The 14228-nt window shown below is 40.5% G+C and overlaps 1 protein-coding gene across 1 annotated transcript; it reads right to left on the minus strand.

Annotated features, from left to right (window-relative positions):
- Positions 1-1910: 1910 nt before the first annotated feature.
- Positions 1911-13863, minus strand: LOC144683366 (pepsin A-like). The gene is made up of 9 exons (XM_078546315.1): positions 13441-13863; positions 11531-11693; positions 10884-11001; positions 9979-10097; positions 6299-6498; positions 5210-5329; positions 3979-4123; positions 3094-3192; positions 1911-2226 (listed from the first exon to the last, which is right to left on the minus strand). Exons 1-9 carry the CDS (start codon positions 13494-13496, stop codon positions 2068-2070), a joined length of 1179 nt encoding a protein of 392 aa, XP_078402441.1. The 5' UTR covers positions 13497-13863; the 3' UTR covers positions 1911-2067.
- Between the last annotated feature and the right edge of the window lie 365 nt (positions 13864-14228).

The following is a 14228-nucleotide window of genomic DNA, read 5'->3' on the forward strand; positions in this document are numbered from 1 at the left end:
TAGCAACAGTGACTTTCACAGCAAAGTAGGTCATTGCATCTGCATTTCTCACGAACATCTTCCTTTCTCTATAAAGTGCAACAGAGACACAGGGTGGAAGGTTCGCTTTTTCAAAAACCCCGGAGAATTAAAGATGCGTTTCATCGTTTACATTACATTGCGATCGGGCACAAGTATTACATCGGTTGTAAATAGGATTTGGCAGTCGAAAGTCTTTGTCTCTCAAACTGATATGGTAGCTTGAACATCTGACACCAGATCTGATCAAATCAAATAAAGAGCAATTAGCTTTGACTAAATGCTTAAGTTTAAACCAGAGGAGCAAGTACTCTGATCAAGAGGTTGTTGCATCCATGAAAATGGATACACCAATGTAAACGTCACATTCCCATCTGAACCAGCATTGGGTGGTTAGAGATTGTGGCCAAGTGGGAAACATGATAATAGTGGATAACTTGGTGGCTGGCAGAGAAATGAGGAAGTAACAGGTTGGAAATAACTCACGTGAGAGATCGGTAGGGCAGGATTTTGTCTCTGCAGTAAGGATTTTAAGCTAATGTCTAACTTGTCTCTGAAGGAACTGGAAGCTGTGGGATGTGTGGGCTAGATCTTAGATTCCATCAGGGAGAAGCACCAAGCTCTGTATGAAGGACTCATATGGATATTGGGCAAAGAAAATAAAAGAGCCCTTATATAACAAATCTACAGCCCATTATGGATCTTACCTGATACTCCTGAAATGAAATTTGGTGAGATGCCTTATGATTAAAAATTAAAATGACTTCCACCACGCATTAATATTCTTTCTTCAGGATGCTCTCCCGATATTTATGCTCTTCTACTGTAGATTTCATTGGGATGAAAAATTGGTGAGCCCTAGAACTGGAGGACAATCTGCTCTGGGAGGTTAGTGCCCAAGAGTTAAGGACCAACATTTACCCCTTGGTCTTCTCAACTTGGGGGAAGAGGGTTTCAGGGAAATGAAGCTTATCTGGAATAGCTTAAAGTAAACTATGGAAATAGGAGAAAGGGACATGTGCTCAAACTAGCACAAGGTAGATTTAGGGATGTTATCAGTAAATTCTACTTCACGCTTGGAATCATGAACAGACACAATGATGAAGGTAAAAAGACTTGAATTAATGAAGAACTCATTTGATGGTGCAATGGGGAAAATGTAGGGCTTTGCAGGATGGGTGAACTAAAATCGATTGAATAGATTGAGTGGTGCGTGAGAATTTTGTGAATGTAGTTAGCGTTTCAGGCCAATGATGCTTCATACCCTTTGGATGAACAGTTATAGACCTGAAACGTTAACCCTAACTTCCTTTCCCCTCAGCTGCTTCCTGACCTACTGAGCATTTTCTGTTTTTTTATGTTGGATTTGCAGCATCTGTAGTATTTTGTTTTTTGTGTTAGGGTTTTATTGAGTGCTGAACTGTTGGGTATGCCTTGACCTGCAGACGCCATCTCAGGATCAGGTTCAAAGGTAAAAAGATCCTACACGATCTTAAACACAGAAATGAGAGAAAACAGAGACCCTAAACAAAGTTGCTACAGATGCCAAAAATCATTTCAAAATCTGAACATTAGATTAATAGTTATTCCTCTAAAGCCAAAGATGTAAAGACAATTTGGCTGAAAGCTGTATTCACTGGACTCCTGGTGTCTGGGAAAAATATCATAGATCAGTCACACGGATAATATCTTTGTGTAGTATAAGCACAAACTGGAGTGTATCCCAGCCACCTCCAGTGCCCATAGCAAAGTAAGAGATCAGAGCTATTAATGCATTTCTGATACTTTAATATTGTCCATTAATTTTTTTCCAATAATATTTTGCAAAGTACAACACTAAATAGATTCAGAGTCAAACAGGCATGTTACTTGGTTTAAAATCCTTTAATACCTTCTTCATCTGTGTAAATTATTAACATTATTTGAAATCATTGGTGCCACCATGATGCTTGTTGCATATGGGAATCGCGAGGAATGTTGGGAAGATTTGTAAATGTGAATCAGGGAGAGGTCGAGGAAGCAATTTAAACAAAGCCATGAATGAACAAATTAGGCAGCCCGGGCAAAGCCCATTCGGTTATTTCCTTGGTCAAAAATGGAATAGTAGACTCCAATGAAGACATCTCCAAGAATCCAGAGGTCTTCAGAATCGGAAAGAGCCATCGTGCTAAATCCGCTTTCACAATATTTCTGTCCATTGTATTTGCTCTGCAAGTAAAGTAATGAAGAACAAATCAATAGATTTTCCTACATTTGTTTGCTTATAAGAATGCACTTGCTTTTATGACAAACTATATTACATACAAACATACTAAATTAACAGGCAGGAGAAGAAGCATTTGCCCCAAACTTCATGATGACCAGAACATCCTGACATTTCTTAGAAAGCAAAAAGAACTTTGCACAATGAATTACTTTGAAGCTAAAGTGCCAATGGGCAAATACAGCAGAAACTTTCATGCAACTGGAATGCATGTTTGGCAAGTGGATGAATTAACCGTTCACCTTTTTGTTGGTGGTGCTGTCTCAAGGAGTGATGTGGGTGAGAACCCTATTTGAAGAAGAACGGGCAGAGACTTTCATTCTCAGGGCATGTGTGCTAGTGATTTGGGGGAAATGATTCAGCCAGAACTGCCACATGTTATGAGTGGACGACCAATCAGCCTGAGTCCCCGCTCCTGATTACTGCGCTGGAATGTGTGCACACGGGTAAAGACAGAGTTGGCCTAAAGTGTGGGACACTGTTGAATAACTCAACAAAACTTGCTGTCCTGACTCACATTTTAAGAAAGAACCATTTGAGCATGTACTAGGGTCAGCAGGTAGCCACAAAACTGTATTTAAAGGATCAGAGTCTCACAGCACAGAGGGGAGTCATTCAGCTAATTGTGCAGTTGTACTTCAACTAAAGTTGGTGAAAGAAAGTGGAGTGGAAGAAATAATTAATAAAAGTTCCATGTAAATATAAATATAAATGAGGTACAGCCATTGCACTGAAACCTTTACAAATATCAGACACCCTGAGACGATGAACAATGCTGTGGAGATTCTGGCAGCCTAAGGGTTAAAGCATACCTGGAGCACATATTGTTCAGGAGAAAGGGGGTAGTCAATTCCATTGATGGTGAACGTCACATAGGGCATGGTGGGCAGGTTACGACAGTCCACACCAAGCTGTAGAACAGAGAAACAAGAGGTTAACAGTGGTATTATCTGGGACCACAGGTCTCATTTATGTTTAAAATGAAATCTTCACTATCAGTTTGCTCTGAGCCTTTCCTTAATTTTAGCATAAGTGTAAAATATTGTAATGAATGCATCTGAGCCTCTTTTAATTTAGGGAACATCGGAACATAAGAAATGGGAGCAGGACTAGGCCATTCATCCCTCGAGCCTGCTCCACCATTCAATAAGATCATGGCTGATCTGCTTCTGTTTCGAATTCCACATTCCCATCTACTCCTGATAACCTTTGATTCACTTGCCTAACAAGAATCTATCTATCTATCCCTGCCTTAAAAATATTCAATGACACCGCCTCCACCATCTTCTGAGGCAGAGAGTTCCAAAGTTGCAAAACCCTCTGAGAGAAATTATTTTTCTCCAAATCCCCCAATTTTAAAACAATGCCCCCTAGTTCTGGACTCACTCACAAGAGGAAACACCCTTTTCACATCCATCTTGTCAAGACCATTCAGGGTCTTGTATACTTCAGTCAACTCACCCCTCACTCTTCTAAACTCCAATGGAAACAAGCCCAGTCTGTCCAACCTTTCCTCACAAGACAACCTGCTCATTATAGGTATTAATCTAGTAAACCTACTCTGAACTGCCTCCAACGCATTTACATCCTTCCTTAAATAAGGAGACCAAAACTGCACACTGTATTTAAGACCTTGTGTCCTTTAAGATTTAAGGTGAAATCATCTCCTTCTTATGATAAAATACAATGCAGGTTACCACAGAATAAAGTTGAGCTTCTGCACCAATCTCGTGCTGAATTTTCTGGATCGGTGAGACAGGGCCAATAATCAGAGAGGTGCCAGTATCGACAATGGCCTGACAACCGCTTTTACAAGCCACTAGCTGGCCATTGACCTTCACACTAGGGAGGAAAAGGACATTCATGATTACGTGACCATTTTCAGAAATCTAAATGCCAACTGTTTATGGAGATTAATGTATGTGAATGTATGCATCGTATATCAAGATGGTTTACAAATTTTAATTTGGCCATTATACTTTCAGTAAATATACAATATAACACTTTGATTGTGCTTTTGAATCTATTAATACGGCTCCTTTACTTTTATTATTCTCTCAACTATAAAATATTATTTGTCTTGCAATCTTTTGCCTGGTTCGTGTATTTTGATTCTTACTTTTCTGGTTTGCATTTGACTCTAAGTCATCCAATGTATTGGCTTCAAAGTTTCCCTCTTGATGCTCATGTCCCTCCACGGCCTTGCCTAACTGTATCATTGTGATCTCCTCCAACACTAACAGCATGCACTGTCCACTCTATCTCCCATTTACTGTGCATCTTATGCTTGCTGATGGTGCCAGAGTCATGATCGCTTTTTTTTTGTTGAAAATTCTATTTCAAAACTTTCTTCATCCTCAAAAGTCAATTCCTTAACTGTGCTTTTAGTTACCTCCCTCTAATCACTCCCTAAATACCTGCTCCATCCATTGTTCAATCTTCATAGTCCCTTTGGTTGTTCCAATAAGTGAAAAGCGCTCCACCAATGCAGTGGTCGTTGGCTTGCATTTAAGCAACTCCAACATGAATAGGGGACGGTGTCTTTATAAGGAACTGGATCAATATCAGTTGAGTAGGGGTTGAGGGTTATAGAGATATTGATCACGCTGTGTGATCTTCTAATCTGGTAGATGGGGAAGATGTAGAGAATCATCAGGAGGTATGGGGTGGAAGTCCATGAGAGCACAATGGAGTAGAAATTGAAGGTTAAATGATCTTTTCTTGATCTGAATCTGAATAACTCTTAATTATGCATTTCCCATCTAATCCCTAATATTACTCTTTAACACGCTATCATGTTAAACTGCCCAGTAAATGCTGTGTAACATTTAATCTTTTTATCATTATGAATTATCTCGGCACAAATCACATCTTTGCAGTTGAATTCTGTTCTAGAACATAAGCATTTTTTAATGGACATTTACTTACCTGTCCACAAGGATTTGCCAGTATCCTTCCACAGTGACGGGAACCCAGTTAATGTTACCTGTGTAATGGTTTGGATCAAATCCACCAAATACAAGTTCACTTCCCGACTCACCATCCTGTCTGTAAATCAAAAGTGAAAAGAAATTAAACCTGGAAGTTTGCAGGTTCACAATTTCTGTCACCTTTTGAAGATCTTATCATAATGGCCTTTAGTCAAAAATGTCTTTGAAAGTAGCTGTTAAGACGCTGGAAAGCACGCTGTAAATCCTAGAGAATATAAAAACTATAGAGTAGGATGTAGCTAAATCCTACAACAGAAGAATGTAAATCCACATGGTTTTAAATGTTTACATTGTGATCTAGTCAGGTTTTATTTGTTGTGATTGTGAATGAACTGCCTGAGCAGAAGAAAAGAGATTCAATTGTAACTTGCAAAAGGGAATTGGACTCATACTTGAAAAGGAAAAAAAAATACTGGGTTTTGGGGAAAGGGCAAAGAAGTGGGGCTACTTGGATAGTTCCTTGAAAGAGCTGGCACAAGTACAATGGGCCGATTGGTCTCTTTCTGTGCTGCCTAATTGTACGATTCTGTTCGAGGAGCCCAAAGGGATGTAGACATGACCACTGCTAGCCTTCGCACTGCCAACAGAGCTATTAGTTGCTTCCTACTTCTGCTGCATGATGTACTGCTGCCATATCCTGGATTCCAGGTTGAGGTTGGCAATACCTAAAGCAGAACAGAGGGAAATTGGCTGGTTTCCCTGACCCCGTCCCCTACCATCATTTAAATGCATTGAGTGGTCAACAGTCAAGTGACTAAGACTCCGTGCCAGATGGGGCAGGGGGAGCTGGAAGACACTTTGCTCCGGTGCAGATGGGGATGGTGATCTGCTACAGGCCTCCAATCCTTATCTCGCTTAATTTCCCAACACTGCGTCACCTACAGAATTATGCCAGAGAAAAATCCAGTTGATAACATTAATGGTGTTGATAAAGAGAAAATGGAAAGCAAAGGCAATGATTGTGTAGATTTTGTTGGGTATTCATTATGAAGAGATTAATTTGGGGGTGGTGAACATTATACTTCACCTGGTCAGATAAAAAGCAAACATCTGTTCCTCCACCAGATGCTCAGACATCATGTTTTCAAAAACAGTTGTGGCACCTGCAACAGCATAATCTGGATATCCCAGTCCCAGAATTCCATCAAATTCAGCATAGTAAAGAAAACTGCCAGGCTCAGTGATGCTTAAACCAAATTCTTGGTGGGTGATATCAATGTTGGATACCTAATTGAAAAGAAAACTGTTTAAATATTTACGGTAGGTCATACTGTCAGAAGGTCAAGTAACATAGGCCTGGTAGTAAAGAACATATTGGGGTTGTGCCAGTTTCGTGGTCTGTGCTATTCCAAATTGCCCTCGCAAGGTGAGGAACCCCCTGCTGCCCATTGCTAGGTGAGTGCCTTCGGGAGTGTGAGGACAGGGATACAGACTCCCGACACTACAAGTTCCCGCTCCAATGTCTCAATCAGGTTCTGGTGCATCATTGGAAACCAACACATCGAGTGAGGTGAGGCAGTGCAGTCTCCAAATCGGCAGATGTGGTCCCCACCGGTCCAAGCCACAGAAGAAACAAATCATGTTTTAAAACATTTTCTGGAACACCACCTCTTCTTCCAGAGGCTGAGGAAGATATGTGATTTGGGCAATAAAGGGTTAAAAGATTACTTTGAGTTATACTTATGAAAGATGTTTCTTTTGCTGTATTTTTCCATAACCTTTAGCTTACACACCTGGCCTGTTTTTCTAGATGTGTTTTGTTAGAGATGAAGTTACTGTAGCCGATAAGCTTTGTATTTTTATCCATTTCGTACTTTCCCATGAATTTGCTTGACTATGAGAATATGATGTGATGTGCTTGGCAGGGACACATTGAAGGCCATGAGCTGCCAAAATATACTCGGCCATGTAGCCAGCTGAAGCTGTATTGTGCATAAATGTGTGTTATTGTAACTGCTCTTTGAGAGATTCTATAGCTTAACTCTTTCCCTTGCCTGCTCAAAATAAAGATTTTCTGAATTTAACCATCTCCGTACTCCAAGTGGCTGCTCTTCCACAACATATGGAGGGACTGTCAGGGGAACCTTGGATAACCTTTCCCAAAATACCAGCTGGGCATCAGAGTTTCTGACTGTGTGGGCCAGGTGTGCACCCATAGTTGGCCAATTCTAGATAGATGCTGTTACACTGGCCCCAATGTATCTTGGGGACTGTATGCCAAAAAAGGTGGACCAGAAAGTGATTGTAAATTAAAGAAAGAAGAAACTGCTACTTATGTAACACCGTCAGACGTTGTTCAGATATCCCAAAATGTTTTAAGGACAATGAAATTATTTCTGAAATGCACTCAGTTACTACTTGAATCTGTGACTAAGGCGAGAGTGACCTAACACTTAAACAAGTGTGAGCTGATCAGACAGAGCCATTGTGACTTTATTAACGATAAGTTATGTCTGTGTAAATGAGTTGAACCTTTTGAGGGGGGTCACCCTTAAGGTAGATTAGGGAAGTCTATGGATGTTGTACATCAGGACATCCAAAAGGCATTGGATAAGGTTCCACAAAAGAGAAGATTAGTGAAAGCAAGGGCGTACTTTTGAGGTGGACTTTTAACTTTGGCTAGAAATTGGTTGGGAAGTAGGATGCAGAGAGTGGAGATACAGGATATGTACGCAGACTGGTGGAATGTGACAAGTGGTGTTCCCCGGGAATCTGATCTGGAGCCTCAGCTTTTCACCATAGTTAGATGAAGGAATTGAGAGTTGTATTAGACTGCAGGTTACATGGAGCCAGGAGGGATAGCAAGCAATGCAGATGGCAGCACATTGTCGCAAGTGAAGATAGCCAGAATAAGTGAATGGGCATACTGAGTTCAATGTGGGTACATGTGAGGCCATTCACTTTGAACAGAAGGAAAAAGAGTATTTTCCAAATGGTGAGAAATTTGGAATGGTAGAGGAGAGTGACTCAGGCGCCCAACATTACAAATTGTTAAAAGCCAGCTGGCAGATACAAAAAAGAATCAGAAAAGCTGATGGATTGTGAGCCTTTAACACAAGCACGATGAAATACAAAGGGAAGGAAGTTGTTCTTGAGGTTTGAAGATCCTTGGTCAGACTCTCAAGGGCAATTAGGGATGAGCAATAAATGCTGGCCCAGCCAGCAACACCCACACCCCGTGAAAGAATTAATAATAGATCACAATGTGGTACCATTATTCAAGAAGGGAAGAAGGGATAAACCAGGGAACTACTGGCCTGTTAGTCTAACCTCAGTGGTGGGGAAACTATTGAAAGCAATTCTGAGGGACAGAATTAATCTACACTTGGAGAGGCAGGGATTAATCAAGGACAGTCAGCATGGTTTTGTTAAGGGGAGGTCAAATCTGACCAATTTGATTGAATTTTTCGAGGAGGTGATCGGGTGTGTAGATGAGGGCAATGCATTTGATGTAGTCTACTTCGACTTCAATAAGGCTTTTGATAAGGTCCCGCATGGGAGACTGATAACGAAGGTAAGAGCCCATAGGATCCAAGGCAACTTGGCAAATTGGATCCAGAAATGGCTGAGTGGCAGGAAGCAGAGGGTGATGGTCAAGGGGTGTTTTTGTGACTGGATGCCTGTGTCTAGTGGGGTTCCACAGGGATCGGTGTTGGGTCCCTTGCTGCTTCTGGTATATATAAACGATTTAGACTTGAATGTAGGAGGGTTGATCAGTATGTTCACGGATGACACGAAAATTGGTGGGGTGGTAAATAGTGAGGAGGATAGCCTTAGATTACAGGAGGATATAGACAGGCTGGTCAGATGGGCTGATCAGTGACAAATGGAATTTAACCTGGATAAGTGTGAGGTGATGCACTTGGGCAGGACAAACAAAGCACGGGAATACACGATGAGTGGTAGGACCCTGGGAAGTACCAAGGATCAGAGGGGCCTTGGTGTGCATGTCCACTGGTCCCTTAAGGGAGCGGGACAGGGAGATAAGGTGGTTAAGAAGGCATATGGGATACTTGCCTTTATTAGCTGAGGCATAGAATATAAGGGCAGGGAGGTTACGTTGGAACTGTATAAAACGTTGGTTAGGCCACAGCTAGAGTACTGTGTGTAGTTTTGGAATCCGCATTATAGGAAGGATGTGATTGCACTAGAGAGAATGCAGAGGAGATTTACCAGGATGTTGCCTGGGCTGGAGAGTTTTAGTTATGAGGAGAGATTGGATAGACTGGGGTTATATTCCCTGGAACAAAGGAGATTGAGGGGTGACATGATTGAGGTGTATAAAATTTATGAGGGGCACAGTTAGGGTAGACAGGAAGGAACTTTTCCCCTTGGTGGAGGGATCAATAACCAGGGGACATAGATTTAAGGTAAGGGGCAGGAGGTTTAGAGGGGATGTGAGGAAGAATTCTTTCACCCAGAGGGTGGTGGGAATCTGGAACTTTCTGTCTGAAGGGGTGGTAGAGGCAGAAACCCTCATAACATTTAAGAAGTATTTGGATGTGCACTTGCGATGCCAGGGCATACAAGGCTATGGGCCTTGTGCTGTAAAATGGGATTAGAATAGTTAGTACTTGTTTGATCGGTGCAGATTCGATGGGCCGAAGGGCCTTTTTCTATGCTGTGCACCTCTATGACTATAACAATCTGCAACACTGACTTCTCTATGGGCCCCTCAGATATGGGAAATCAGCTGGTTTGACTTACTTTGAGAGTGTCATATCCCAGTATACCAGTCATGCTGCCTGTACCATATTGGATAGAAAGGTACTTGTTCGAAAGGCGAAATGTTGAGGACGTTTGTGGATTAAACTTGTGATGATCACCTACAAGAAAAGCACATCTTACCCAGTTAGTTTCATTAGATTACAGTGTTCATTTCAATACAACAACAATTTGGCCTGGATGAATGATGTGGAGATGTGATCAAATCCCAACAGAACAACTGGGCAATTTAAATTCAATTAATTAAAATTAAATATGGAACAAAAAGCGAGTATTAGTAATGGTGACTATAAAACTACAGGATTACCATAAGAACCCATTCCCCCTCCCTGCTTCAACACTAATACTGAGCAGACAGTATAACTCAGGTCTGCCAGCTCCAGGTCAATTCAGGAGGTAGTTCTCATATAGCAACCTTTTTGTTTGCCCTGTTTCATTAATTTGGAAATAAAAACTTGATGATCTGTGGAAATTATTTACATCCTTCTAATATTTCTTTGGTTGGTTGTAACATCAATGACTCAGCCAATAGTAGGCGATGAACACAATGTGCTTGGCAAATAAGAGGCACAGGACTTCCTGCTTTAGGTTACTGACCTGGAGATCTAAGCTATAACATACAAAGTTGGATCCTGAATCAACCCAGCTCCCATTTTCTTTTGGATAAAAACTATTCCTGATCATCCAAAGGCTAAACAAATTGAAGCAACCAATTATTTGAATTACACAACAGTGAAGTTAAGTGGGAATTTAGTGCTTAACAATTGCATTATAAAATCATAATGAAGCAAATTGGAGTTGAAAAGAATTAACTGCATCACCTCCAAGGTTCTGTGTACCAAAATGTGCCATTATGAGAATTCCTTCTCTGGTCTAGATTTACTTACGGCATGCTGGACTAGAGCAGTAACCCGATGGGACCCAAAGGTTTGAAGAGCCGGTATCAAAGATGACAATGAAACTCTGAGGTGGAGTCCCGATGCTGATTGTTCCATAGTATGACAGCTGTCAGGAAATTAAAAGGAAGATGTGAAATTAGAAATGGATTTGGTTCCTGGATGTGTTACAGATCAGATGTGTTTAAGCATTGAATTTTCTAAAAGCTTAGTTTAGGAAGTACGTTCAACCCAACCATAATGGGAATGAATTTTGCATCTATTTTACAATTTTACTGCCCCCGCAGTTCAATTAAAACAAATTAGTTTTCCAAATGCTTAACAAAGATTTCTAAAGGCGACAGGGCTACTTTTGGCAAATATTCCACAGGTTCAAGTAATGAGGAATGGGAGCAAATCAGCATTTAGTAAAATATGTAGGCATGGCAAGGGGCTATTTTAAGTTTCAATGATACACTCACTTAGCGCTGTGCTAAAATATATCTATTGCAAAATGATTGCCAGCAATATTTGCTGTACTTTTAGATTTCAGATACTGGTGGCAGGGTTAATGAAGGGCAGAATGCAATCAAATCAATCAGGATGACCATTTCTATTCTATTTGCTGCTCTTCCTTAAAAACACTACAGATTACTTACATCCAGGTAGTTCGCTAGTGGCTCTGTTGAACCTGATGAATCCTGCTGGAATGGTCCACGGAATTTGGAAAGGGGATTGTATGGGTGGTTCTTCAGGAAATCCTCGAGTAAACCACGTTCCGCCAAGATCTTGCGGACAGATTTACCCTTAAAGAGTTTCACTCTGCAAGGATAGGAGTGAAAGTGGGTCAACACTTGGGCAAATATGTCCTTCTACATTTTTCTCTACACCTTACAGTGTCATGCACACAGGCTATGTTCTGATTAGTAAACAAAAGTAGCATATACACAAAACAGAGATTAATGTAAGAAGGGATACATACAAAAGAACATACTGATTAGGAGCAGGATTAGGCCATAATGAACACAACTATTTCCAAAATGTGCGACCGAGAGGGATTATCAATATCTGACAGTTTCTGTTTAAATAGCAGCTTCATGGATTGAGATGCATGCTGATTGTTTGTGGAGCACTGAGAAGGGATTTTCCTTTCCTTTTCAGAGTGTAGTATTTATCACTGAATCCCCCTTTTTTCTCTCCAGTTCATGTTCAGCGAAAGTTCTATAGACACTTCACTTAATGTCTGCTATATTCAGGCTTTTTCTTGTGGATATTGGTAAACAAACTTCTCATAATAATTACATCAAAATTGTGCCCCCACAAAAATATTCCGTACACATGACAAATTTCATCAATGTTGGCCAATCTATTAGAAATGCAAAAAACTATAATGTTGCAGAAAGAAAATCAATCCTATTCATCTTTAGGAGCCCCATTACTCAGGGAACTTCTCTTCCACCTATTCAAAATGGACTTTGATGGCAAAAGCCCAATTGTATCTTCTCAAATATAATAGGTATTCTAAGTAATTCTCGTGCGTCATGGGGCCTTATTGAGGCTACAATATGAAAAGTGTGTATGCTATCGAGTATACAAAATGCAGTTGGCTGCATCACCCCAGGCATGAGGGACTAAGGGAAAAGCTAATGGAAGCCTGCTCACCCAATTTTCTGATCTTTCATAGTCATTTTATAACTATGCAACCAGGAAGTTGACGGGAAGATTGGGCCCCAAGGCAAATCAGCCCATTAAGCATATAGGCATTGTTAATATAATGAACTTGTCATGAACAGGTACAGAAAATAATCAGAAAGGCTAATGGCAAGCTGACCTTTATATCTAGAGGACTAGAATACATGGAGGTAGAAATCATGCTTCAGTTATACAAATCCCTGGTTAGGCCACACCTGGAGTACTATAGGCACCACACCTATGGAAGGATATATTAGCCTTGGAGGGAGTGCAGCATAGATTTACCAGAATGATACCTGCATTCCAAGGGTTAACGGGACATTACACAAACCAGGGTTGTATTCCCTAGAATTTAAAAGATTAAGAGGCAATTTGATCAAAGTTTTCAAGATATTAAGGGCAACAGACGGGGTTGATAGGGAGAAACTATTTCTGCTGTTTGGGAAGTCAAGGACTAAGGGGCTAGTCTAAAGATTAGAGCCAAACCTGTCAGGAGTGAAATTAAGAAACACTTCTACACACAAAGGGCGGTAGAAATTTGGAACTCTTTTCCACAAGTGGCAATTGGTGCTAGGTCAATCGTAAATTTTAAACCTGAGATTGATGGAGATTTGTTATCCAAAATATTAAGGGATATGGGTCAAAGTATGGAGTTAGGTCATAAGATCATCTGTGATCTCACTGGCTAACAGAACAAGCTGGAGGGGCTCAATGGCCTACTCCTTTTCGTATGTTCCTTGTGGCAGAAGAGAGGTTCAGAATTGAAATGTTCAAGGCAAACGCAAAACATTTTGATGGCATTATCATCTTCCATCTGTGAGGAAACAGTCATATCATATCTAACTTCAGAACCAAGACTCCGATCATTGGTTCTTACCTGACTAAACATTCAGAGAGCTGAATGCAAGCGAGTGCAATGAGCAACCACTTCATATTTTCCCCTTGGTGTAGTGATATGACTCCAAAAGGGAAATATCAGATGCTCCTGCAAATGGGTTCTAGTTGTTGCTGCTTTTATAATGGTCCGAATCAATCCTTTCCATTGCCTTTAGATGTGGATAACAGATTAGGCAGTTAAGAGCTTTTCCATAATTGGTAGATATCAAACATGATGACCTTGTTGGAAAAGCAGATATTGCTGCCAAATTAAGTGACCCCAAACCCCAAAATTACAATTTGTCACATTATTAAATAGCAATGACTTTTATTAATACAATTATAACTGATAAAGATATTAAAATTCTATTTACAAACTGATGAAAAATGATTCGTTTAATTACTTGGGTGTTGCAATTTGAATATATAGCCTCAGAGACTGATAAGCAATGAATTTGTGTCTGGATGACATTGAGCTTATTTGTATATGGTCAGTTGACTGCTCTGTGAAGCGCCCATTGAATGGGCATTTGTCCCAAAATTCATAGCATGTTGACACCATTAGGACAAAAAGGACGTTGCAATCTGTAATAAATTGTTGCTTAAATTTTGGTGATGCATGTAATGAGATCACATGTGCTTTCAGATTTTCTTTTCTGATATGTAAGGGTCAGAAATACACAGATAAAAACAAAAAGCTAAAAGCTACTGCGGATGCTGGAAATCCAAAACAAAATAAAAACAGAATTACCTGGAAAAACTCAGCAAGTCTGGCAGCATCGGTGGAGA

Source organism: Cetorhinus maximus, chromosome 8 (genome assembly GCF_964194155.1).
Source record: "Cetorhinus maximus chromosome 8, sCetMax3.hap1.1, whole genome shotgun sequence".
NCBI lineage: Eukaryota > Metazoa > Chordata > Chondrichthyes > Lamniformes > Cetorhinidae > Cetorhinus > Cetorhinus maximus.

Excerpts from the sequence above, each read along its gene's own strand:
- LOC144683366 (XM_078546315.1), bottom strand. The coding sequence starts at position 13,496 with ATGAAGTGGTTGCTCATTGCACTCGCTTGCATTCAGCTCTCTGAATGT. Across the intron at positions 11,694-13,440 it reads CTCTCTGAATGTTTAGTCAG|AGTGAAACTCTTTAAGGGTA; the intron begins GTAAGAACCAAT and ends CTATCCTTGCAG. Across the intron at positions 10,098-10,883 it reads CTGCTCTAGTCCAGCATGCC|GTGATCATCACAAGTTTAAT; the intron begins GTAAGTAAATCT and ends CTTTTCTTGTAG.